Source organism: Acinonyx jubatus, chromosome D1 (assembly GCF_027475565.1).
Source record: "Acinonyx jubatus isolate Ajub_Pintada_27869175 chromosome D1, VMU_Ajub_asm_v1.0, whole genome shotgun sequence".
Classification (NCBI taxonomy): Eukaryota; Metazoa; Chordata; class Mammalia; order Carnivora; family Felidae; genus Acinonyx; species Acinonyx jubatus.
In genome coordinates this window covers 109009570-109036444 of record NC_069390.1, presented here as the reverse complement: position 1 = coordinate 109036444, position 26875 = coordinate 109009570, and the positions used below count along the sequence as shown (strand labels likewise).

The window sequence follows — 26875 nt, the reverse complement described above, 5'->3', positions numbered from 1 at the left end:
GCTGTTGAGATCTGGTGTACAGAGAGATTCTCGGAGGACGTCTGAGCCAAGACCTGAATGATACAGGGGAATGAATGTGATGACGGGAGGAGAGAATATTCTAGGCAGAGAGAGCAAGTATGAATAAGCACATGATCTGTCTGTATATTAGGCTCTATGCATGAATATACAGAGCTTAGTTCTGTGGTAAAAGAATCAACTATGCATTCCTTAACCTGAATTTACCTAATTCCACAGATCCCCTTTCTGATCTCAGATTCTCCATCGTAACAATAATCACTACTGCACAGAACATGTGACCATGTACCTAGAAGTGTTTTAGAAACAGAAAATAGGGTGAAATTTTGTAAAAATCAGTTGAAAAAGACAAGAACGGAGAAGGTATCATAGGATGCTCAGATACATAAAGTTAAAAGCGGAGAAAGGAGTTATGATCATTGGTGATAGCTGTATTAGCAGACACCTTATGCTTTGCACACCTTTACGTGTCACTTACTGCGGATTTTTTGTACACGCTTTACGTGCCTTGCCAGACTGTAAGCTCTCTGCAGGTAGTAAGCGGATCTCAAACACGGCACCTGACACAGGCTTTTGGTCAGTACTACCCAAGCTGATATATCAAGCCAGTAATTTATTTTACATCCCTTTGAGGATGGGTGTGTTGTGTGTTCAAAATCCCACCTACTTGCAAAGGGCTGGAAAGGGCTCACGGTATCAGGAAACAAGTATAGAAACAAGTATAGAAAACAACAGAATAGAAGCCACCTAGAAGAGGATGGAAAGAATCCTTAGGTAACTGCGAATTGCGACTGCTGGCCCTCCATCAGCCGACAAAAGAAGGAGGGACCCGGCCAAATCTCGGAGGACAGCATTCAGTGTACCGCAAAGTTGGGCTCTGACATTCATCCGCAGAGGCCAACTTTCCGCTGGGCCAATACCCGCAAGGGGCTCTGGTCACGAGGACTCTCGCAGAAGCGTCACCTAGAGTCTCCCCGGGGCAGGTGCGGGCGCAGAGGCATCGATCTGACCCTCGGCCGCCCTGGAAGGAAGGCTGCTGGGGCTCTAACTCGGTGCCGACGCTCCTGGAGAGCAAGGCGGCCGGCGCCGCGATACCGCAGGTGCCCTGTCCCCAGGGCTCTGGGCCAGGCCCGGCCGTCCCCGCCCGGCTGCACTCAGGGATCGGAGGGACCGATCGGCCGGCGCGGGACACAGTGAGGGTCGGCGGGGCCGCCTGGCGCGGGACACAGGGCCGCAGCCCCCCTCCCGCCGCGGGGCCCGGGGCGGCGAGCAAGGCAGCCCGGGGGCACCGTGCGGCGCCCTCTCCGCCGCGGAAAGCCCGGCCGCCCGCCCGGCCGCGCACACGGAGGGGTGACAGGGGCGGCTGGAGCCCCGGGGATCCCCTCCTTCGCGGGGCCCCCAGAACGAGGCGCTGCCATCCCACTCCTCCCTCAGACCCCAGAGCTCACCCACCTGCAACTGCAGTCTCCGAAGTCTCCACCCTAGTCTCGCTGCCGCCACAGGCCTCACTGCGATTGGCCTGAACCGTTGTCCTGTTAGCGCTTCTCCGAGTGTGAGTGGCGCAACCAGGGGCTCTCGGCCTTGGTCCCTCCCTACGCTCCCTGAGGCCCCGCCCCGCGTGACGTCACGCGCTGCCGCAGAGCGCAGAGGCGGGCCTGCGTCTCCGCCCCTAGCCGTTCTCTCCAGGAGACGGCGGCGCGGCCGGGGAAAAGCGAAAGCCCCCTGGTGGGCGGGGCTGCGCGCGCACGTCGGCGGCGCCCGCCTCCTTCCTCCTGACGCCGGTGCGAAGGGGGTGGGGCCAGGCCTGCGTCCACGCCACCTGGGCCCGGGGCGGTTGCGGGGTCCTTTCTCCGTGCATGGGCTCGCCCGCGCGGCGGTGCTCTTCGGTGCCTGCGATGGAGGGCGTGCGTTGGGCCTTTTCGTGCGGCACCTGGCTGCCGAGCCGCGCCGAGTGGCTGCTGGCGGTGCGGTCGATCCAGCCCGAGGAGAAGGAGCGCATCGGCCAGTTCGTCTTCGCCCGGGACGCCAAAGCAGCCATGGTACTACAGGTTTGCGGGGGGTGGAAGGGCCAGGGCAGCAGCCGCCGGGGGTCGTGGGTCTCCCTGGCCGGCCTATACGTGCGGGCCGGGCGGCCGGGCCTCGGCGAGGACAGCCCCTACCCCGTGGGAGCCGCGCGGCCGCGGGGGCGGTGATGCTGGGGTCGACGCCGCCGCCCGCCCCACGGCGAGGGGTCTGCATCATGCACGTCCGGGGTTGTCAGATCTTCATCTTACCTCCGCGCGGGTCGTGCACCTGCCGGTGGGATGCTCCAGTCTCCACATCCTGAGAAGGTCTGCGCGCGGTAGGCCCTCGGAATCCCTGATGGCCCCACTTTGTTTAGCTCTGCACGCCGCCCAGCTGGGGAAGGCCTAGGCCAGCCTCGAGGCCTCGGAGAGTGGGCCCAGGACGCGGGCAGGGGGGCGAGTCCCGGGAAGGGGGTCCTGGGCCTGAGGGAGGGGGCCTGGGCTGCGGGGAGGGGGATGGGCCGAGTCCTGGCGAAGGGACCTGGGCTGCAGGGAGGGTTCCTGGACCGCGGGGAGGGGGCCCGGGCCGTGGGGAGGGGTGGGTCGAGCCCTGGGGAGGGGGCCCAAGGTCCCGGGTAGGGGTCCTGGGCCGCCAGGAGGAGGGCCGAGTCTTGGCAAGGGGACCTGTGCCGCGGGGAGGGGAGGCCGAGCCCCGGGGAGGAGGCCTGGGCCGCGGGGAGGGGACTTGGGCTCCGGGGAGAGTTCCTGGATCGCGGGGAAGGGCCCCGGGCCGCGGGGAGTGGGGGCGAGTCCCGAGGAGGAGTCCTGGGCCGCGGAGACGGGGAGCTGAGCCCGGGGAGGGAACCTGGATCGCGGGGAGGGATGGGCCGAGCCCCAGGGAGGGGACCTGGGCCGCGGGGATGTGGGTGGGCACAGTCCCGAGGAGGGTTCCTGGGCCGCGAAGAGGGGGGACTGAGCCCCAGGAGAGGTCTTGAGCGGCGAGGAGGAGGGCCGAATACTGGGGAGGGTTCTTGGGCTCAGGGGAGGGGTCCTGGACCGAAAAGAGAAGGCCCGGGCCGCAGGGAGGGGTGGGCCGAGCCACGGGGAGGGGCCGTCTTAGGCATACCCCCGTACTGACTCTGTACCTTGGGGAACGATAGTTTAAACGGAATTACTTATTTTAGTGATATATTTTTAAGCAACATATGGAAAGTTGCATTTGGAAATTATCTCTTCTGTAGACAGCATTTTGAAGTAGCTTGTAGTTACCATCACTTTAAAGACCGCCAGTTCTTGAAAATGCCTCTGTATGGAAACGCCTTTTCCTTTAGAAGGTGGGCTAATTGATAATGTTCGGAAGGCATATTGGTGAATTTTTTTAAAACTTTTTTTTATAATTTGTAAGAAACCATAATGCAGAGTGTTGTGAGTTTTAAAAATCATTGTTAGAATGGAAGGGGAAAATACTTGAAAGGTATTTTATAAAATATCATATGTTTTGTTACTTCATATCTTTGGGTATTTTTGTGTGGTTTTAGTAATTTATTTACTAATTAAAGACGTGGGACACTGGGAGAGGTATGAGGTATATGTGAAGTAAGTCATGCATTGCTAATTGTGTGTGTGTGTTGAGAGAGACAGAGAATGGGGGAGGGGCCGAGATAGGGAGAGGTAGACTCCCATGCTGTCAGCACAGAGCCCACCATGGGGCTTGATCTCACCAATCTTGAGATGATGACCTGAACTGAAATCAAGAGTCAGGCGCATAACCTGCTGAGCCACCCAGGTGTCCCTGACTTGTTAATTATTGTAGCTGAGTGATGTGTCTGTAGGGTCTGCATGTACTTGGACATAGGCAGAAAGATGTAGGAACAACAGGGTGGTTCCTTGGGAGATTGTTTATAATAGCTAAACTAGAGCCAGCCTAAATGTCCGGTAATAGGGGAGTAGTCCATCAAGAGGAGGACCTTGAGAGTATGAAGTACTATGCTACAGTTAAAAGGGTACAGACTGGATCCATGTGTACAGACATGAAATAATTCCCAGCACTTGCACGTTATAAACCTTATGGATGGTGCAGGCCCGCTTAGAGTAGGATCTCATATATGAGATAGATAGCAAAAGCATAGCTGAATGAACACATATTTATTTAGACACGTCGTGAAAAGACCAGAAGGGTGCCGAATCTGAACATTGGTTACTTGTTGACAGGAGAGACTTTGACCTTTTCTTCTAGCTTCTTAAGCATTGCTGAAGTCTTAACGCAGTATGTTTAGTACTTCCGTACTTTTGAACACCTAAAAATGAATATATTTTAGAAACCACAAAAATGGACTTTGTTACACGCAGCGTATTTGAATCTTTAGTACACATCAATACATACTGTGTGTTTTGCTTACTTAACAGGCGGGTCGTCTGATGATGAGGAAATTAGTTGCAGAGAAATTGAATATCCCTTGGAATAATATTCGTTTGCAGAGAACTGCAAAGGGAAAACCAGTTCTTGCGAAAGACTCCTTGAATCCTTACCCCAATTTCAACTTTAACATCTCTCATCAAGGGGACTATGCTGTGCTCGCTGCTGAACCTGAGCTACAAGTTGGAATTGATGTAATGAAGACTAGTTTTCCAGGTAATGTTGCATTTTTGCAGTGCACAAGTTACCAGTCTTGTGTTCTCAGTTCTTATCTGTCCGAAGACTCGGGCCAGGAGGTGTATTACAGATCTTTAAGTTTAGGAAAAATGTGCTCAGTAGTCAAAGGTGCTGTAGCTGAGAGAACATGTATCTGAAAAGGGTATACTTCCCTTTTTCTGTGAATATCCGCAAACGTCTGTGGAAAGGAAAGGTTCTCTGAGTTGAGCACGCGTGTAATGCTTTCCCTAGAGGCAAAATGAAAATAACAAAGGTTTCCTTCTTGGATTATACCCTAGCTTGTTAAATAAGAATACATTTCGAACTGTTTTTGAAGATTGTTAACTTTTCTAAAGAACGGTTTTTCAGTAGCTTTTTGTATTATTTAAATAATGTTAAACCGAAATGAACTCCATGAACAGTCCATTTCGAATGGCATTCTAGTTAGAAAACATAGTAATTATATTGTAAGAACTTCGTTTCATTCAGGTATTTTCCAGAATTCACGAGTAACTTGTTTTGCTTAAAAAAAAGAAAAAAAAGAAAAAAAACAAAAACATCTCCTTGGTGAAGTATACTATAGTCCTATAGTGGAGATGACCTGTATTTCTGGAATATTTTAATTACAGCTCTTTGTAGCACATTTACATGAGCGAAAATTAAGAGCAAGCCATTATTAAAATATTTAAGTTGCTTATATTTTGCGTTAGGTATTGGTAATTGGTGACCGTAGGAACTGCTTACATTGACTGTGGGGTTGAGTATTCAGGTAGTTTTACTAGAGCACAGGTTCTCTTAACTGCTCTGTAGTTTTCATCACCTGTAACATTTAGTGAGCACTTACTATAAGCCAGCACGTTTTATTAAGTGCCATATTTATATTGTCCATTTTAATTGTTCCAACCACCCCAGCATCAATACGCTATTTTTATGAGGAGGTAAGTAACAGGCTAAGAAGAAAGGTGTTAATAAGAGAAAAACATTTTCCTAATTTCATGGTGTAATTTCCTCATCTCCACACTTTCTCCACCACAGTCTTTCCTTCTGTTGCCCTTACTCTGGAAGATTTGTGTTAACTTTATCCCCTGCCTCCATCTCTGCAGAGATGACTTCTGTACCGGTTAGCTGTCACCTCAGCCTTACTAGGGACACCTCTGTGAGCCACAGTCATAGGTCGGTTCTTTTGTCGTGAGCCCTCCTAAAATATATTTCCTTCATTCCACTACATATCTCCGTTTATAATTATTTGTCAGGGTAATTGATGGTCTTTCTCTTGGTCCTCAGATCCACATGAGAGCAGGAACTGTGAGCTATGTCCGAGGCTGGCTGCTGTCATATCTCTTAGCACCTGCCTAGTTCAGGTCATAACATCGTTAGCTCGCTCTTTGCCAGGTGCATGAAGAAGTACTTTGTGTCTTGGCTGGAGGCCTTCAGAGTGTGGCTGTGAGTCTCATTGCTCACGGTTGCTGTCGGGGTGTTCCTTCACCTCTCATTGCCACCACCTGCTTTTCTCCTCGCCCACGCTCTTCTCAGATTTGCAAAGGAGGCTCTACTAGTGACAATGGAGATTCTTGGCCTAAAAATTCCTGGATAAACATCAAGGCATCAAAAAAAAATTTTCTTTTTAATGTGTATTTATTTTTGAGAGAGAGAGAATGCAAGTGGGGAGGGGCCGACAGAGAGGGAGACACGGAATCTGAAGCAGCCTGCAGGCTCTGAGCCCAGCGTGGGTCTCAAACTCAGGAACCGCGAGATCATGACCTGAGCTGGAGTCGACGCTTAACCCACCGAGCCACCCAGGCATCCCGAGGCATTTTTTTTCTTAATGTCCTAAAATCGTTCACCATGTTTTGTGTGAATATGCACATGTGTGTTTTTCCCAGGACAGCATCTGGTTTGCAGGAGCATCACAGAGAGCTTATTCGGAAAAGCCACTGCTAAAAAGGAGATGTGGCGAGCATGGGAACGAGCCCATGTGCTTTCATAGCTTCCTTTTGTCCTTATTCCAAAAGTCAGAAATTATTTGAGAGGCCACTGGTCCTTTGAATGCAGTGTGCACAATGACACAAGAATGCTGGCCACTAGGGCTCACGGCCGCCTTGCAACTTTGCCTGTGAGATAGATCTTACTACCAGTTGGCTTCCTGGGGACAATATTGGCTGATGGTCAATACTGGATAAATAAGTAACTACTAATTGAAATTTTTTTAAAAATGTTTTTGTTTTTTTTTTTTGAGACAGAGAGAGACAGAGCATGAGTGGGGGAGGGGCAGAGAGAGAGGGAGACACAGAATCAGAAGCAGGCTCCAGGCTCTGAGCTGTCAGCACAGAGCCCGATATCGGGCTCGAACTCACAGACCGTGAGATCGTGACCTGAGCTGAAGTCCTTTAACCGACTGAGCCACCCAGGTGCCCCACTAATTAAAACTTTTAATAATTAAAAAGTTAAATGAGCAAAAACTGAAAATTCAGTTTCCTATTTTATTAGGACACCTTCCCCACCATACACATACAACTTTTTTTATTGATCTTATTTGGCTAATCACAGTGTCTAGACCTTAACTCTTCTTTGCTTCATTGCCAAAAAGCTCTTGCTGTATCTCCTAACTGGGGAGGAGCGGTTTTCCGGTCACTGCGCTGGTTCTCAAGTGTGAATGGACAGTTTATCACTCAGTGAGAGAGGGAAGTAGACTGTTCTACTGCAGTGGGGACTCATTTGAATTGCTCTGCTTATCAGAATAAGTGATAGCCGAGCAAGGCACGTTCCCCAAGGTTGCTGAGTGATGGAGGGCACAACCCAGGCCGGCAGCAGAAGCATAACTTTGTGGCGGACATTGTTACCAGATTGTCTTCCAGGTCGGAGTCAGCTGTTGGGGCATCCTTGGTGTGTGGAAAAACTCCATTCCATTTTGTGTTCTGTTCCTGTCTGCAGGGAAGCATCATGTAGGAACTTGTTAGCCATTTCTGCTGGCTAAAAGTCCCTCCCTCTCCCAGGGCTCCCGTCGCTGCTGGTAGGGCACTAGGGAGTAACTGCTGGACCCAGGCAGCCTTGCGGGGGGGGGTCTTCTAGCCAGATGCCCACAGCTGGAGGGGGATGTGGCAGCTGCTGCTGTGTTCTCTGCTTCTTGGAGAAAAGAGCTGGTGCAGAGCTGGCCCTCAGGAAATAATTGTTTAGTTAAATGTCCAGACAGGAGGGCTTATAAGGTGCCGGGGACCCCAGGATGGGTAATGAGTCAGCGCAGCACATTTCTAACTCCTGGGGACAGGTGTTCTGTGGGTCCTCGTGATAATTTGCCGCCCCAGATTGGGAAATTGGTTTTTCCTTCATTTTCTAATTTTTATCTAGCATCAAAGCCTTTTGTGGTTAATGAGTATAAAAGAAAATACAGTTCTATGAATTTTTTAGTCGTGTTCCCACAGTTACAAAACAAGACAAGATATACAGTATCAAAATTATTATTTAGATTTGGGAAAAGACCAAAATAAGTTTTTCCCATGATTTTACATTTTCAGGTTCCCATTTTTATTATAAACTTAGCTGGATAGTAATTGTCAGGACAAAATGACTCGATGTTTTGAGATTTGGTACTAATTTAATAGCTTAGAAATGACTCAAGGCACTGCTGTCTAGAACGGCTGCTACATAAATTGAGCACAGTGAGTGTAAAGTGCCCGGTGGGACTATGAGGTAGGAGGGTGGTCTGGTCTTCCTGTGTCCTTCCACCGTACTGCTCCCCGTGCAGCTGTAATAGCTTCCTGACTGCGTCCCGCTTTTGTGCTGTCGGTACAGGTCTCTGTATGGAGCGCAGCGGTCTTTAAAAATGCCTACAGCAGTTGTCTCGAAACTCTTGGGTTGGTTCTGAATAAAATCCAGTCCCCTTCTCACGACCCTGTGTCCTTCTTGTTGGTACCTCTCTCTTCTAGCTGCTGTCCTTGTCTTTCATTGCTTCGAGTAGCAAACTGCTCTGCGTCCTTGCAGAAACGCTGATCTTTCTTCCTGTCCTCTCTTTTCCTGAGTACCTGAGACCTGGAGCGTGAGAGGTAGTCAGTTCCTCCTTCAATTTTTTTTTTTAACGTGTATTTATTTTTTGAAAGAGGGAGACTGAGAACGAACAGGGGAGGAGGAGAGAGAGAGAGAGAGAGAGGGAGAGAGAGAGTGAGACACAGAATCCGAAGCAGGCTCCAGACTCTGAGTTGTCAGCACGGAGCCCGATGCAGGGCTCGAACCCCTGAACCGTGAGATTATGACCTGAGCCGAAGTCAGATGCTCAACCGACTGAGCCACGGCACTGGTCAGTTCCTCCTTCGAAGAGACTTTTCTGGCCACTGACTGGCCTTCTTTTCCTCTGTGTGGCCCTTCTCATTTGTCCTGACAGCCTAACTCCTGGACTGTCGTCTGTCCTTCCTCATTAGATGAGGTTGGGGATTGTGGCTTCTTGCGGCTTTGCTCCAGTGCACCCCATACTTAGCCGAGGGTGCAGCCACCTTGCAGGTGCTCGGTGAATATTTATCACATGTGCAAATGAGAGGAGTCCTAGGCTTGGCTAAATGTGTTTGTTACAAATGAGAAAGTGAGAACACATCCATGGTGGAAAACGTTACAAGAGAAACTGTCCTGGTCAGTGAGTTGTGGTTACAAGCATTTCCTCCCGTTGAGTTGTCTTCCTCGCCCTCCTTTGTCTCCACTGCCTCCACTCCGCTCCCATCCAGGTCTCACCTGCTTGCTCCTGAGGTTACTTTCACAGTCATTCCCACATCCGGGCTCCCGCTCTCCTGGACCCGCGTTCTGCAGGGGTGCTTACTGACCACGTTTGTCTTATTTCAGCCTGGACACATGGAAGCAGGTAGCTGAAATAAGTCACACTTCCTTCTGTACTCCGACCTCCTCCCTGGAAAACCAGGTCTTCCCAGCAGGGAATATCCCCTTCCCAGTTACAGGCTGGGGCTGGCTGTGGGGCACCTTCCTCTGTGCTGATGCTTCTATGTGTGTTAGAGCCGTGGATGTGTTATCTTACTTCGTCTTTTGATGCCTAGGACCAAGTGCTATTTTTAATTTAGAGACTAGAGTAAGACCCCGGCCCTAGGTGACAGCTAAAAAGTAGATCATGGAGGGGCGCCTGGGTGGCTCAGTCTGTTAAGCGTCCAACTATGGCCCAGGTCATGATCTCGCAGTTCGTGAGTTCAAGCCCTGTGTAGGGCTCTGTGCTGACAGCTCAGAGCCTGGAGTCTGCTTCAGAGTCTTTGTCTCCCGCTCTTTCTGCCCCTCCCCTGTTCACGCTCTGTTTCTCTCTCAAAAATAAACATTAAAAAAAAAAAAAAGTAGAACATGGATTTGTACCCAGGATCCAAAGCCCACCTACGTAGTCTGTAATATGTGGCCTGTCTGTGCTAGATTGTACTGATTCCTGTTTAAGGTTTTACAGGTACAAAGTATGTGAAGCATTCTGCAGAATGGGGTTAAATGAACTTAAGGTTTTCATGGAGGAATTCATGTCTAAGCATATGAAAAATACAGCGAGAGGGGACTGGCTTTACCATTTCCTACGAGTTTGTTAAGCATTGTAAACACAAGAATAGAAAACTGACAGTTAACAGTGAGAGCCCGGTGTCTACACAAAATAATAGTTCAATGGGCAAAGATTATTGATTAAATGGTGCATTATTCTCATCACTAGAGCAATAGCTTATCGACTACTCAAATTTGTGATTTGTATAAACTGCTTATCAGTACTTTCTAATCATTGCATAAAACTTCTTTATATATTGTGGATACTAATAGTTTATTGACCAAATTTGTTGTATTTTGCCCATTGTATTATTATTTACCTTTTAAATTTAGTTATATTTTTGGCCATATGAATTATATTTTTTTTAATTAAATACATCTATCTTTTGATTGATAAATTCTGAATTCTGTCTTATTTGGAAAAAATAATTAAATTGATATAAGATATTCTCTGCCCATAGGGTGGAGTCCACTAGATTTTCTAAAATTGCAGTTTTAGGGGCATCTGGGTGGCTAAGTCAGTTGGGTGTCAGACTCTTGGTTTTGGCTGAGGTCATGATCTCAGGGTTTGTGGGTTTGAGCCCCGGGTCAGGCTCTGTGCTGACAGCAGGGAGCCTGCTTGGTTTGTTCTTTCTTTCTCTCTCTCTCTTTCTGCCCCTCTACCACTCATGCTATCTGTCTCTAAATAAACTTAAAAAATAAAATTACAATTTTATTTTTATGTTTAAATCTTTAATTCTTCTACAATTTGTGTGTATGTGATGATTTATATCCTAATGGCTAAACAGTTCTACCACCAAAGCTGGATAGTTGAAGGCATAGACATGGACAGTGCCTGGAATGATTGCATACTTAACAAAGGTTAGCTCTGAGGTGGTGGCGGTTATATGCATAGAGTAGTGGGTTTTGTTTTGTTTTTTTAATGTTTTATTTACTATTTATTTTTGAGAGAGAGAGGGAGGCACAGAATGTGAGGAAGACTCCAGGCTCTGAGCTATCAGCACAGACCTAATGTGGGCCTCGAGCTCGTGGACCGAGAGATCGTAGCCTGAGCTGAAGTCGGACGCTTAACTGACTGAGCCACTCAGATGTCTGTACAGTGATGGTTTTAAAATGGTGGTCAGGATACTAAAATCAGCCAGGCTGCTCCTCAAAATGCAGATTCCTTGAAACGCCCCCAGACCTACTGGACCAGAATCTCTGAGAGCACAGCTGGTTTCTCAGGTGAATGTCAGTCGTATTAATGTTTGGGGATCCCTGTACTTGGTATAGTTTACAGATCCAGCAGTGAGGAAGTCCGTAACCCGTCCCTTTTTTTTAACAATGGAAGTCATGAGAAAGCCTTAGACCCTTGTGTTACACTAGAGAACAAAGTTAGAGTTAGGTTTTCATGACTATTGCTAGAACACAGTGGAATTGTGTACTCTCTCAGACTTGTGGAAGCAGGATGCCTGTGAAGCTAGAAAGGTCAGAGGAAACCAAGTCCGCAGACGTGATCGGTTTCATATTAAATCTTCTCTCAGAAACCAGGAAATACATTTGTGGCACATACGACGGACAGAGGTTAACCCTGTTAACGTGCGAACTGCTGAAGTAGCGACAGGAAAACCGCGCAGACGTGGTGAATGCACAGGGGATGCAGTGCCGTGCCTCGCAGAAGAGCAGTAACAGTGTGCACGACACCAGCGCCCCATTTGTGAGGAACTGAGTCATTGGGGCCCTTTACACGTGTGTTCCGTAATCTCCCCCGCTCTGCCTTGTTGGAAGCTTTGGAACTACCGAGGTTGAAAGGACTGTCGGCACAGAGGCGATGGTGCCCTGACGTGAGCGTCTGACTCGCGGGCGCCGAAGCTGTCTGGAGTGTGGGTGCGTCTGCACACGTGACGTGCGTCGTGTGCCTGTGCCCTGGTGTCCCGGGGCTCCAGAGCGGCCACTACGCACTCCTGTGTTAGACCCCAGAGGGTTGTGATGTCCTCAAGGCCACCAGTCAGAGTCGACAGGGCCGTGCTCCTCTGACGCTCTAGGGAGAACCCCTCGTTGCCTCTTCCTGGTTTCCTGGCCGCCCTTGGCTGCCCTTGGCCGCCCTTGGCTTCTGGCTTGGCCACCTCGGTACCACCTGCATCTTCCTAGATTCTCTCTGTGCCTGAGTGTTTCTCCGTCACTGGATACAGGGCCTGTCCTAATCCACTGTGACCTCATCCTAACGTGATTCCATCTCCAGACTACCCCTGAGGTTCTGCGTGGCCATGAATTTTGGGAGATGCTGTTCAACCCAGTATGGTCCATCCTCCACCTTCCCCCATAAATGTATCTCTTTCCCACGTACAAAATAAATTCATCCCGTCCCAGCCTCTCCGAGCCTTAGCTTGTTCCAGCATTCACTCTGACTCCAGCATCTCTTCTGAGTATCATCAGCTCCAAAGCTTCGACGTCTCATCATGTGGATGATCTAACTCAGGTACAGGTGAGGCTGGGTATGTTCCATGGCGGGACAGAATTCCTCACTCTCCTGTGAACCTGTTAAGCTAGAAAAGAAACCATCTGCTTCTGTAACACCTTGGGGGAATAGGCACAGGGTAGACTTTCCCATTTCAGGAGGGTAAAGTGGGAAAGGGAGGCCTTGGGCCCCAAGCAGGTGGAAAAGCCAACAGGGCAAACTTTGTATGGTTTCGAGGCCTGAGAATAGTCCGTGTCTCCTGCTCTGTTTCCTGGTCCTGGGGCCTCCCCCACCCTCTGGCCCCTCTACCTGCCTTCAGGGCGTCCTGCCCTCTTCCTGAAAGATTACACATTTGCAGCCCCTGAGTTCCGTTCTTGCTCTCCAGGCCTGTTTCTTGCCACATGTGTTGATGAGGGCATTTATATAGGCACTACGAGCTGCTGGGGTTCAGGACTGCCTGAGTGGGGGTGTCCAGCCCAGGTGCCTGCATCTCAGTCTGTGCTCTCCTGCTCTAACAGAGCTCCTTTGTCAGGATTTGTGAAACGCACCTGAGGGCCTCATACATTGTTGCTTTATTCTGGGTTTGTGCCTCGGTAAATTCCCACACAAGTCCATCATCACTGTGCACATACGGGCTCAAAGTCTAGAATAGAAGTCTGTCCCTTCCCCGCTCCTGTGGAAGCAAGAATATATGTAATCCAAAAAATGGCACTACTGGAATTTCTAATTGGACTTTTGATCAAAAGCTAAATTTCACTATTTCGAAGCACACAGATGGACAGGGCTCAACCCCTCCTTAAAGTAACAGATCCCTTTTAAGGATGGTGAACACATTGGTGACATTGGGGGACAGATTGACGTAGGTGGGCTTTGAGGTTCTGGTACTAGTGGGATTTCTTTTTGTAGGTTTGCAATAGCAGCTTGAGGTGTTTGTATGAACTCTTTGTTGTGGGTTATTACTGAATGTTTAGTCAACCTACCAGTTGGTCCGTGGTCTCGATTAGTTGATCATTATGAAGCTTAGTACGTAACACTGCTTTTCCTAAAGGCTAAGCAACAAGAGAGGTAATCTGGTTTCCGTAAATGTGGTTAGTGGTTTTGTTTTTCAGTCACTTCATCTTCCTTACCTATCCCCTTCAGCATGTGGTGGGATGATTAAATCTGACTCACAGGAAACATGAATACGTGATGGTATTATTAGGTGGTTTGCCAGATTATATGTTTGATAATTATGCTGCCTTCAGATCGTTTGAGGGACAAATGTACTGTTCTGGTATTTCCTACTGATTTTTCTCCCCCTGCCGCGAATTCCAATTTCCTAGGTAAACTACCTAGCAGAGGACTCACCCACTGTGTATTTCCACCATAGTGCCACACTGTGGCGCTCTTGTGCTTTGGCCAAATAATTAGAAAATACTCTTTTCTTCTTGCTGTCACAGCTCTTATTTTGTGGAATGGATAAGATGCTCTCAAAAGTATATGAAAACGCCCTCATATTGGGTACTTTTTTAGCTGTACATAATCAGTTTGTGATTGCTTTCAGTGATTGTGCTAGATTGCTTTTTATGTTCCATCATTTTGTTTTTATTAGCATGCATATTTTTTCTCTTGATTGCCCCATATTACTTAGTTAAAAAATCAGAGGGCTTTATCAGTTCATTTTTTATTAGCATGCATATTTAATCTTTTTTGTCTTGATTACCCCATCTTATTTAGTTAAAAAATTAGAGGGTTTTTTGAAGGTTATGAAGAAACCAGCAAACAAAATGACATTATAGATGACAATAGGCATATATTTTTAACTGTGGCATTTGGGGCAGTGTTCCATTAAAGCTACAGTTCTCAAAATATACAGTGTGGTCACCACATCCAAGGTAGCTGTTTTCCCCACTGTTCGTGTTTGCACTGTGCCAGAACGTGTTCAAGAGGAAGCAGTTGATGATTTACCTAGATATAGTGCTCCCCGTGTTTAAATTCTCCAGATTTATTGTCACTTTCGAGTGTCATTTCTCAAGCCACGCCATGTGCTAGTGCTGCTTGCTTTCTAAGGAGACTGTGTTTAGTAGGAGCCTTGAGGGAGGTGTTGGGAGAATGAAGCACGGGACCATCAGAGGGATCCCCCTCCCCTGGGACTCCAAGATCAGCTAATATTTCAGTGCTGTTACGTGAAATGACTTGATAGGTCTGCGGGGCTGCTTTTAGGAAGTAACAGTATTTTAGCAATGTGAACAACACAAACAGTAAACACTAATTGAACTCGTAAACTATTGAAATGTATTTTTCTTGAGAACAGAGTGCCAAGGAGAAGATAGTTGGATTAAATGAGTCTGTTGAACTTGAAAGTAAATGAGAGTCTCTGTCTTGATCTGTAAAGGACCACATATCACTCCCCACAGGATCATCGGAAGTATCTCCTGGCTAAGGAGGACACTCTTAAGTCTGCTGAAATAGGAATGGTGGGGGATCGTGAACAGTTCTGTGGATTAACTGATTTTTGATACTTTCTACCCTTGAGATCACTATGGGAACGATCCTTGGTTGCTGTAGGACCGGCTGTAAGCTCCCTGTGGAGACGCAGTCCATAGCATTCCAGTGTGCAGTACTGGGGAGTTTCTAGAGTGAGGTTAGCGGTGAAATGCCAATAACGCGTGAAGCAGGGGATTCAACTTCTGGTCTCCAGACAGGCCTCTAACCCACAGAGCGTGTGCTGGTGGCTGTCACTGGAGGACTTGTAGCCAGTGGGAATGTCGGATTTTAGAGCTGGGTGTTCTAGAGCTGTGAGTCGGAGTTAACACAGTCTGCAAAGGGACGGCCACGAAGAGGAAGCCGTGCTCCGCGAGGAACTGTAGTCGTGAACTAAGGACACGGGACAGCAGGGCATGGGGCAGTAATGGACCAAATGACGGTTCATTTCGTTTATCCACGTGGTGAACGTTTGTGGGCCTTCTGTCCGGGGCCAGGCTCTGATGGGCTCTCCAGGCTGGCTGTGTGGGAGGCCAGGCACCATGACTGACCCATGTGTGACCGTTAGTTCTGTACACATTTGTGTAGTATTTACAGTTGACCTATTTGCAGAATCAATAAACAAATACAGAAACATCCTGTCTAGTGGTAACGATAGATAAGCACATAGTTCTGTTTTGGAAAAATATGAGAGACATATCTTGTATTTTTAATTTGTGTCTCAGCTCTCAATTCTGAGAATCAGATTCCTTGAATCATTTGTTATTTATGTTCAGAATTCTCTGTGATATTTTATTGTCTGTGGAACAGAGGCTCTAGGGGTGTATCTCAGTTTTTTTGAAAAAAAGCTTACTTCACAGTAGCATCCGTGAAAAGGCAGAAATTAGCATCTGTTTTCATTTGGAAAAGTCAAATAAGAAAACATGTTCAGAAATCATTCCTGTGAAGGAAAGAAGTGTAAAGTAGTTTTCCAAAGTGGTAACTTAGAAAAAAACAGAAGAACAGGAGTGCCTGGATGGCTCAGTCTGTTGAACGTCCAACTCTTGATTTCAGCTCAGAACATGATCTCACAGTTGTGAGATCCAGCCCCGCGTCGGGCTCTGTGCTGACAGCACAGAGCCTGCTTTGGTTGGGATTCTCTTTCCCTCTCTCTACCTCTCTGCCCATCTCCTCTTGGGCTTTCTTTCTCCCAAAATAAAACTTAAAAAAAAACCCTCGGGGCACCTGGGTGGCTCAGTCAGTTAAGGGTCTGACTTCACCTCAGGTCATGATCTCTCACTCCTTAAGTTCGAGCCCCAAGTCAGGCTCTGCGCTGACCGCTCAGAGCCTGGAGTCTGCTTCGGATTCTGTGTCTCCTTCTCTTTCTGCCCCTCCACCTCTCCTGCTCTGTCTCTGTCTCTGTCTCTGTATCTCTCTCTCTCAAAAATAAAGAAACATGAAAAAAAATTAAAAAAATAAACCCTCAGCTTTCTAGCAGTTCTCAAAAACTTACAGTAAAGGAATTGCTCTTTTTTTCCTGTTCTATAACAAAGTAAAAAATGTAAACCCCAGAGGAATAGAGCTCTTTTTTAAGAGTGTTTGTTGTAGATTTCTGATACTCCACCACATCTAGTTCTTTTCCTCCATGTTATTTAGAATTTATACCACATTTGGCTGGTAAATTGTATCAGATTTTCGGAAAGCATCTATCAATACAACTGTGTGTTGGTTTTTTCCCATTGTTATTTAATCACAGAATTTCACTATTTCTATAACTACCCTTGTGTTCCTGGGCTAACCTCTGCTTGTCACTGTCTGTTTTTAATTGTGTATTTCTTCAATTGACAGGTCGTGGTTCAATTCCAGAATTCTTTCATATTATGAAAAGAAAGTTTACCAACAAAGAATGGGAAACCATCAGAAGCTTTAATGATGAATGGACTCAACTGGATATGTTTTATAGGAATTGGGTATAATTTCTTTCTAATTTTGAGAGTTAAAAGCCCATGATGACTCATTGTCTTTACTAAAAATCGGCATCAAAGTCCTTTGGTTGCTAGGGGAGTTCCTACGGTGTTTAAAACAAACGGGTGATTGTTGGGAACTTTGTGATTTTTTTTTTTTTGCGGCATAATTAAATCTTAATGACAGTTAAGAAAATGGAATGTATATTCAGTGGTCAGTTAGAAGGTACTTGCTCTTAAAGCTCAAACAAGACATTTCTCACAATGTTTAATGTTTTCTTTTTCAAAGGAACTCGTACACACGAGGCCTTATTTAACACTACTGTAATATTCCCTATATGGCAGAAAACATGCCCTTCGTGAGTTAATTTAACGGTCATGACAGGGCTGTGAGGGAGGTGCTGTTACACCCAGAGCGGAGGCCCAGGGAATCAGATGATTGACTGTGTGATCCCATGTCTGGTTTGTGTCTGTGCTAGTGCAAGGGTAAAAGTAATGATAATAACTTGGAGTCACCATGTAGCACAGAGCTAACAATCCAGATGTGTTGGGCCTGTAGAGTTTATGGAGATTTTACCCGCTGAATGCACTGCTAAGAGAAAATTGTTCTGTATTTTAGGCCCTGAAAGAAAGCTTCATAAAAGCCCTTGGTGTTGGCCTAGGATTTGAATTGCAACGGCTTGAATTCGATATATCCCCATTAAATCTCGATATAGGCCAAGTTTATAAAGAAACACGTTTGTTCCTAGATGGGGAAGAAGAAAAAGAATGGGCATTTGAGGTAAAAAACTTATCACTTGCTGTAAGAATTTCTTTATTTTGTGCATGTCTGAGATTAATTAGGGGAGGCTACTCGATGAAAGTGGGCACGACAGGAATCATTGTTGGTGCCCTGCAGGGCTGGGTCAGGGACCCTGGTTGTGAGCGCAGTGTCCTGCAGGGGAGGTCAGGGACCCCAGGTGTGAGTGTGGTTCCCTGTGGGGGGGGGGGGCGGTCAGGGACCCTGGGTGTGAGCTTGGTGCCCTGTAGGGGGACGTCAGGGACCCTGGGTGTGAGCTCGGTGTCCTGCAGAGGAGGGTCAGGGACCCTGGGTGTGAGCGTGGTGCCCTGCAGGGGGGCGTCAGGGACCTTGGGTGTGAGCGCGGTGCCCTGCAGGGGCGGTTAGGGACATGGTATGAGCGCGGTGCTCTGCGGGGGGGGGGTCAGGGACCCCATTTGTGAGCGTGGTGCCCTGTGGGGGAGGTCAGGGACCCCAGGTGTGAGCGCGGTGCCCTGCCGGGGGTGGTCAGGGACCCCAGGTGTGAGCGTGGTGCCCTATTGGGGGGGTGGTCAGGGACCCTGGGTGTGAATTCGGTGTCCTGCAGAGGAGGGTCAGGGACCCTGGGTGTGAGTGCGGTGCCCTACAGGGGGGCATCAGGGACCCCGGGTGTGAGCGTGGTCCCTGCAGGGGGGGGTCAGGGACCCTGGGTGTGAGCACGGTGCCCTGCAGGGGGGCGTCAGGGACCTTGGGTATGAGCACGGTGCCCTGCAGGGGCGGTTAGGGACACTGTATGCGTGTGGTGCCCTGTGGGAGGGGGGGGGTCAGGGACCCTGGGTGTGAGCTCGGTGTCCTGCAGAGGAGGGTCAAGGACCCTGGGTGTGAGTGCGGTGCCCTACAGGGGGGCATCAGGGACCTTGGGTGTGAGCACGGTGCCCAGCAGGGGTGGTTAGGGACACTGTATGAGCGCGGTGCTCTGCAGGGGGGGTCAGGGACCCCGGGTGTGAGCATGGTGCCCTGCAGGGGAGGTCCGGGACACCATGTGAGCGTGTAACATTTAAGCTGATCCTGGAAAGATAAGTCCTAGTGAGGTAAGTAAAATGGGAAGGGAGAAGCAGAGAAGCCGCTCTGGAATAAGAAGAGCTTTTAGTGTGTGAACAGCCAAAGGGAGCCACTGTGGCTGTGATGAGGACATTTGAGTGAGCGTACAGGCCTCTTTCTGTATTTGGTCTCTGGCACCAGCAGGTCTTGCTTGCTGGAGACAGAAACCAACACAAGCCCATTGAAGCCAGAGATACAGCCTCATGGGCTGTTAGAGTGATTCCTGTAACTGGGCCCCACAATCAGCCAGAATTGGAGACTAGGAGACTCAGAAATCTTATCGTTCACTTTTGCCTTTCTCTACTCCTGCCCTTGCCTGTCATTCTTCACACCAGCTTTCTTTACTTCTCTGTTCCGTGTGGCAGGAAATGGGGCTCCCTCCACTTCTGCACATAGCAGTTTGCAGCTCAGATCTTGGTGAACTGCCTTTGTGTTTTCAGCCCGGAAAGACCTGGAGAGGGACTCCCCGGCCTGGCTTGGGCCAGGTGCTTACCTCCTGACCGGTCACTGGTGCCAGGTGGACTCCTGGGATGGGTCCAGCTTGTTGTGTGGAGAGCCCGGCAGCCATGTGTAATGTGGCTGTTCCTGGTGTCATCACCGGAATGGTGTGCAGGGAGGCTTGGTACAGAGGAAGGAGTTAACGACGAATGGATAAGATAGGAGCTGTTGACTGGTGTTCTCCAGGAAGCTTAGCAGGTATGAAGTTGGGATAAGATCGGGTAGGTAATTGAAGACCCAGTGCTGTCTGTGATGCTGTGAGTAAGTGAAAGAGGCACGAACACTTCTGTGACTCCTAGGACCATCTTGAGAGGTGCCGCACACGAGAGAAGAGAAGGGATGTTAAGCCTGAGGAGCCAGAGAGACACCCACATGAAGGCGTCCGGTGAACAGAACAGGGGCTCGGTTGGCGGGGGCAGTCCTCATCACACAGGCGGGATTTAAAGTGGCAGCTGTAAAATTGCTTAAGAGAGAGGAGAGAGGCGCAGGACAGTCCTAAGGATGCTGACAGTTGAAGGTGGAGTGGAAGAGACCAAGGAAGAATGACCAGGATGGCCAGAAGTTCTGGATCCAAGGGCGGGGGTGTGGTGAGAAAGTGTTCACCGCATCACAGCTGCTGACATAGTGAATAAGGTCGGGTGTTTGAGTTGCAGGTCACTTGTACAAAAAAGCACGACTTAACAATCCACACCATTCTGAGAAATAGTGTTGTTTGGGCTGGAAACAGGATAGTGTGTGTGGGAGGCTTACAGGTTTTACTCATGACCGTGTGCAGCCGTGAACAAGTGTGAGCTACTCACACCCCTGCGTTTTCTTCCTCATAGTGTGAGGACTAACTAGCTACGCTGGAAAAAGCCCCATTTCTGGACACAGATTTAAAAGCAAGTCTGGGGGCGCCTGGCCGGCTCCATGCGGGGAGCATGCCAATCGGTCTTGCGGTTGTGGATTCAGTCCCCGCGGTGGATACAGAGGTTACTTAAAAATAAAATCATTAAAAAATAACCAAAGATTGCCTGTAGGACACTAGAGTGAGGGATGCGTACAGGTACCGGCCTCAACTCCAGGTATCGGTCTGGAAAGCCCAGGTGATGGTGCCGTAGGCCCAGGACATTATCCTCGTTCGGGCACAGCTAGAGGGCAGGGCCATCCTGCCAGGGACACAGTGAAATTCTGCCCCTAGAGGAACAGGGACATTGGCTTCCCTGAGGACTCAGAAGGAAGTGAAAATCCAAAGACCACAAAGCAGGTTTACAGAACACCTGCTCAGTGTCTGAAGACATGTGAGGGGAGAGCGTGGCTGTGCGGTGGGAGCTGGGAGCCCCAGGGAGGGCACAGATGCAGAACCACCTGGAACAGCATCTGGACAAGAGGACCAGAGACTGCTGGGCTCCTGCTTGCTTGCCCTTCAGCCTCGGGCCATCAGCTCCCATTTCCTCCACCCTGTTACCACCTTGCAGATTGCTGTCCGTTCCTCCAGTGTCCCCCAATCTTCTATTCTCATTTTTCCAAGACCACCTCCCCCTCCATTCTTCCCGCTTCTCCTTTGACAATTGAAGCCCAATTCCATTGCCTTCTCCTGATTTCCTGTACGACTGTGCTTTTTTCCTTCCTTGTGACATCACGCATCGCACCTCATCATCTCTCGGCCCCTTGTTTTACCTCCTCGGTGCTTGCTGAGGGCAGGGGCACTGACAGCTTTGGTGTCTAATTTATAGACCGTGATTTACTATAACGAATGCCAAGGGCTTTCCACTTCCCTGAGTATTGTACCTCGCACCTGGAAGAATAATTGTCAAGAGAAAATACGAGCTCTTCTGTCAAGAGGAATGTCCTATTCTATAGGCTCTCAGTTTTCACAGCCAGTTGCTGTTAGGAAGGTTGCCACCAAAAAGTTCCAGATGAGGAGGTTACATGGAATAGTAATTCTTTGCATTGAAGGGAAAGTACTTACAAAGGTAGAAATCGTAATATTGATGAGATACATTTTCAGTGCTAGGCCACTGGGGAAAAAATGATAAAATGTGAGCGTTTCAAGTTACAGCTTAAACTGTTTTTCTTTGTTCCTAAGATGGGTAAGTACTAAGAAAATAACATGCAGACTTGCTGAAGCAGATTAATGTTTGTAATCTAACACTAAAAGGATAAAATATTCTTGCTCCCTTTTGGTTTGTCAGAGATTATAGGGAAATTCTGGTATTTACAATAATTTTATGGATAAAATTTATAAAGTTAAAATCTTGAAAATTTAGAAAGTCTTGGAAGTTAAACTTCAATCTTTAGTTCAGTAGCATTGAATGAACTCGTGTCAGTAGTAAGTTGCTGGTTTCATTTCCTTTTTCACCTGATTCTTAATCGTGCACTGTTCTTGGCAAGAAGGATTTAGTGCAGAGCTCACCACACAGGGCTTCTCATGTGGGTTCAATGAGTTGTTCCTCGTGAATTGGTTTCTTTATATCTGCCGTGTCAGATGCCATATTTACCTGTTGCTGATGAGGTCTGAGTAGAGAGGACGAAGCTTTATGGTGAAATCAGTCTCACTGAATTGTGGCTGATGATGAGATAATGTGAGTAATGAGCGGGGCATCCTGGCATTCTAGTGGACGGCCCACAGTTCCCTCTGATGTTCCCCTCAGATACGGACACCACAGAGCCCATGATCTGAGAGATTTTCCCAAAGTAGTGACAGCTGAAACCTGCCTGCATTTACGATGCTCATGCTGTCAGCATATTTAGTGTGAGCAGTGGAAGACCATATATCAACAAGCGTAATTTTGTTCATAATAATGGATATCGTGGGCTTGTTTTTAGTTAAATCTTCTGACATTTAGCTGGTTATATTTTTTTCTTCTTTTAATATATCTGTCCTTACTGGATTTCTTTCTTTTTTTGTTTTCTGCTCATTTGGTGTGAAGATATGAAGAGGATACTATTTCTGATTATAGTTTCCATTTCAAATGATACCTTATGAAGGAATGTCTTAGGTGTCTTTTCATTGAAAATTTTAATAGTTTTGGAGGTTTTAATTTTTCTTTTTTTAAGTTTATTTTGCGAGAGAGTATGGGAGGGGAAGAGAGAGAGTCCCAAGCAGTCTCCGTGCTGCAGAGCTTGACACGGGCAGGGTTCAATCCCATGAACCATGAGATCATGACATGAGCCTAGATCAAGAGTCAGATGCTTAACCGATGAACCACCCAGTGCCTCTATGGTTTTAGTAGTTGGGAATTGAGGTAACTGCCTCGATATCTATTCTAAACCCCCTTCCCTGTTGCTTCAGACACAGAGGAAAACAGAAAACAATAAACAGTGTGTTCTTTAAGTCTTAGCTATGAATTTCCACTGAGTTTCCAGGGGCTGTACTATTTAGTTACCTGAATGCTTATAAACCAGTGTTGCAGTCTGATTTTTTACATATACACTTGAAATGTCACCTGTGAGGGCTGATGAGGACCCAGATGTGCTTCTAGATACAATAATCCATCTTGTTATCAAGACATGACAGCTGGAAGCAGCAGTTGATCCTGGATGAGCTCTGGTTTTGGAAGGGGAAAATGCTGGGAGGACATTATTGGATTAATTCACAAAAATTGGATTATAGGTAGTCGATTTAAGTATTCTTTGAACGTCAGTTTACTGAAGCTATTAGCTAGTGTGGTTGTATAAGAGAATAAGAGAATATCCCTATTAGCAAATACATATTGAAGTATTTACAAGTCAGGGGCCACGATCTGTGTGACTTCTTAAATGGCTCAAGGGAGGCGAGGGAATATATGTGTGTGCGTGTGTGTAGAGAGACAGGGAGACGGAGATTTAAAAATGGAAACAGAAGTGTATCTGCGTTTGCACTTTCAGTAATATGTTATCCACTACCTTTTATTTTTCAGGAAAGCAAAATAGATGAGCACCATTTTGTGGCAGTCGCTCTGAGGAAACCGGATGGATCTAGACGTCAGGGGGTAAGATTTTAAGATTTCTCTTACTTCTTTCTAAAAAGCATGAATCCTTGTTGAATGTGTTCTTTATTGAATAGAAGCAGTCATTGGGTTTATATCCTGTTAGAGGTGTGTGTTTGTTTTTTAAGATCATAGATTTAGAAGAGTTTTACATGATCAAATCTTTAAGATCCTGGAATTTCACAGTAATTTTTATAAAGCATGTTATCTATTTTTTTCACATTCGTGAATATTACAAAAAAAAATGTCGCTAGTATTGTCCTAGTGCTTATATGTTGGTAGAAATTCAAGATAATCACTGTCCCAGGCATCTTACCACTGGTTTCTTCCCCATGAACTGGAGCTGGGTTGAATGTAAAGGTTTAGTGGAGGGTGTTGAGTGATGGCATTATCTGTCGGATGGAACCCCTCCACCTTCTGTAGTAATCCCCCAAATGATTCCCAAAGTGACAGGGCCAAACACGTGTGAGGCCCTGTGTCACGCTGCTATGGGACACTGGTCTCTGTTCTTCCTGCCACGGTCTGTTCTTTTTTCTGTGCTGAGTTGTTGAGTGAAGAAAGTGAAACAAACCAAAACACCCTTCAGGTCAAGGGCCCTCAGCCTCCATGTACACAGTTGTGATTCTGCGGGAATATATTTGTAAGGAATCCTGGTCATGTTGTAATAATTGGAGCTATATGCGTGTCCTTCTTTCTCAGGAATCCACGTGAGACACTGTAGCGTGATCAGTAGATACGTGTCGTTACTGCTGGAAAATAGCTCGATGCACAGACAGTACTCTTGATAAATTATCAAAGGATTAAAAGTCTTCTTAGATACTTTAATTAAAAGGGGACAGGATGTTAAAATTGACCCCTCTTATCTGAAGATATTCTGGCCTTGGTTACTTGTCCTCGTGTGATTTAGTCTCAGCTTTACACTCTGCAACTCTCTTGTTTGTATAGAGCTTTATACTTGTGTCACTTGTGGACACGTGCTGCCTCCTTGTTGTGGCACTGCAGGGAGCCTGACAGGCCCCTGACCTGGTGGCTGGCTTCCAGGCCCGCGTCCGCCATTTAACCTGTTGTGAGAGGTGGCACCAATTGGTGGATCTTCTTGATGTTGAAGAAGGTCCACCCTGGGCTGAGTTGCGAACAAGGGCTGTATCTGAGAATATAAGATGTAGTTTCAGGTTAGTGTTGAGTGATCATTTCCTATAGAAGTGTTGCATCTCTTGTGTGGTCATGGGAATTTTGTCACATCTGTCCCTTAGAGTGTTCCTCACAAGTTTGCATTGTGGTTCTCTATCAGAAAAACCTACCTGCTTTTGAAAAGTTACATATTTTGGGGATCCTTTTAACTCATCTTTTGGGATCCTTTTAACTCCTCTATGAGAATTTTTGGATGTGTGGCTTAGAAATCTACATTTTAAACATATACCACAGTTAGGTACCAAAAAGGTTCAAGAATTACGTTCTTTTAACTTGTTATACTGACAACAGTAACATAAGGAGTAATTGCAGTTACCTAGAAATCCTGCTGTGTTGCAGTTTAATATTACTGACATGAATAATTTGGTCTTATTTCCCATTTCCCTAATTATGAAATTGATCATAAGATTCACATGCAGTAAAACAGTGAGGTAATCTCTTTTTTTCCCTTTTAGGTTCCAGCTCAAGATGATTCTAAACCAACTCCGAGGCAGTTTAGTGTCCTCACTTTTAATGATTTAATATCATCTGCTGTTCCTATGACCCCTGAAGATCCTTCGTTTTGGGACTGTTTTTGTTTCACAGAAGAAATTCCAATACGGAATGGTACAAAATCATGATAGGATTCCCCAAGTAACAAAGGAAAATGAAAACTGTTTGTAATCTTCTGTATTCACTAAAACAATAAATGCCTGATAGTATCCAATTTTATTTCAAAAACCCGTTTTTATAAAAGCAAACCACTTTTCCTATTAAAAACACCAGGTTCTCAGTTCAAGCTAATTCCCTAGAACACACGTTTACCTCTTCTTTCCCAAATCGTACTGGATTGACAAAAGGAGTAGAAAAAGGAGCAGAATCTTACAGTGATAGGTGCTTATTGTAGAACAAAGTAGAAAATCGAATATGGAGAAAGGGAATATGTAAATTTTTATGCTTCAGAGATAATGATTCCTAAAAGCTGAAGTTTCTTTCCAGACCCTGTTCTTGGCAAATGAATCCATATTAATCCACTTTCTTTTTTTCATGGAAACATAGTGTTTTGTAATTTTTTTATTGGCTTAACTGTATATCTCCTGTTCATTAGTCTGCATCTGTGGCTTAACTGGCGCTGAAGTCGTGACCAGAGGTAACAATATCCAAGTAGCCCCGGGGCTTTTATCATCCGAATTGGCACACGGTTCCAAGGTGCCCGTAACCTCAGCCTCGGGTTATCGGTTCTGCCTGGGGCTCCCGTCCCTCATGGAAAGAGCTGCTCCCGTAACGTGAGCCTCACATCTTCATAGGACTGGGTCTAAAAGGCAGGAAAGGCCATTTCTCCTCTCAGTCTCATTGTCATCCGTGAAGAGAACTTCCCAACAGACCCCACAATGTTTCCCCCCAGCTTCTCTTGACTCAGATCGGACCCCTGATGTTAATGGCCTCTGTGGGGAGTAGACCCGCGGTAGGGAGCCCGGCGAGGGTGGGGACGTGGCATCGAGGGCGCCCGGCCACCTGCCATCACAGGGAAGGTCTGGTTCGCACCATGTGCACCCCTTCCCATGCTGGACGTTGTGTCCGTGTGTGCTGTTTACTATGAACACTGGTGTAGTGAGTGTCCTTGTGACCACATGTTGAGTAACATGCTTCTCGTCCTTAAGAGCATTTCTGGAAGTGGTTCACAAGGCTTAAACAGTTCTAGAACTTTGAGAAGAAAAGGCCGTGTGGTTTCTACTTCCAGCTAATGTTACATGTGAGACCACCCCTCCGCCTACCCCCCCGCCCACCCCACCCCCGTTCTCCCTGGTCAGCTGTACAAATTCTCTGTTTTTTTTCATTTGATCTTTGCCAATATAAGTGAGAAATGGTGTCTTGTTTTTAAATTTGTATTTTATTACAAATGAGATTGATACATTATTGTTGTTACTAGCTGTGTTTATTCCTTTCTTCTGAACCAGTTGTTCATAATCTTTGCCTGTTTTAATTCAGTGAATTAGCACTTAAAGTGGAACAAAATCTAGAAGATGCCAAGACCATCACGTCGATGACAGAATCTGTTACACAGCTGTAGTGCATGTCTTGGGGACTTTAAGTCTTGTTATTGTGGGATATCAACAAGTGAAAGAATTCTGTTGTTTTTGTTACTAAAATTAATAATTGTGTGTAAATTGCATAAAATTAGATAATTTGCTTAGTAAAAAACACAACTGGAATGTTTTGTAATTTTTTATTTTATGAAGCATGCCCGAATACTCCAAGCAGAGCAAATAATGTGTTTTTAAAAGATCAAGTAACATATAAAATAGGAAATCTTGTTGTCCCTTAGCATGAATGTAATAGTGATATGAAAACCTGTCATCTGTCTTGTCATGATAATAAAGCAAATAACGTCAGTGAA

General features: G+C 46.9%; 2 protein-coding genes and 1 long non-coding RNA gene across 4 annotated transcripts in view; 2 read left to right on the top strand and 1 right to left on the bottom strand.

The window, feature by feature from the left end:
- The window catches only part of KBTBD3 (kelch repeat and BTB domain containing 3), a 33686-nt gene extending 31989 nt beyond the window's left edge, over positions 1 to 1697 (bottom strand). For both annotated transcript variants that reach the window (XM_053204171.1, XM_027051973.2), the window contains exon 1: positions 1471 to 1697. The gene's annotated coding sequence lies outside the window, so the exon portion shown is untranslated. The remainder of the gene's footprint in view (positions 1 to 1470) is intronic.
- A 90-nt stretch (positions 1698 to 1787) lies between these two features.
- Positions 1788 to 26875, top strand: AASDHPPT (aminoadipate-semialdehyde dehydrogenase-phosphopantetheinyl transferase). Its single transcript, XM_027051984.2, has 6 exons — positions 1788 to 2057; positions 4428 to 4653; positions 16886 to 17007; positions 17621 to 17782; positions 23239 to 23310; positions 24954 to 26875. The coding sequence occupies exons 1-6, from the start codon at positions 1875 to 1877 to the stop codon at positions 25116 to 25118; spliced, it is 930 nt and encodes a 309-aa protein (XP_026907785.1). The 5' UTR covers positions 1788 to 1874; the 3' UTR covers positions 25119 to 26875.
- Positions 8793 to 16473, top strand: LOC113596948 (uncharacterized). Its single transcript, XR_003417761.2, has 2 exons — positions 8793 to 11382; positions 11682 to 16473. It is a non-coding gene; the product is annotated as an uncharacterized LOC113596948 (long non-coding RNA).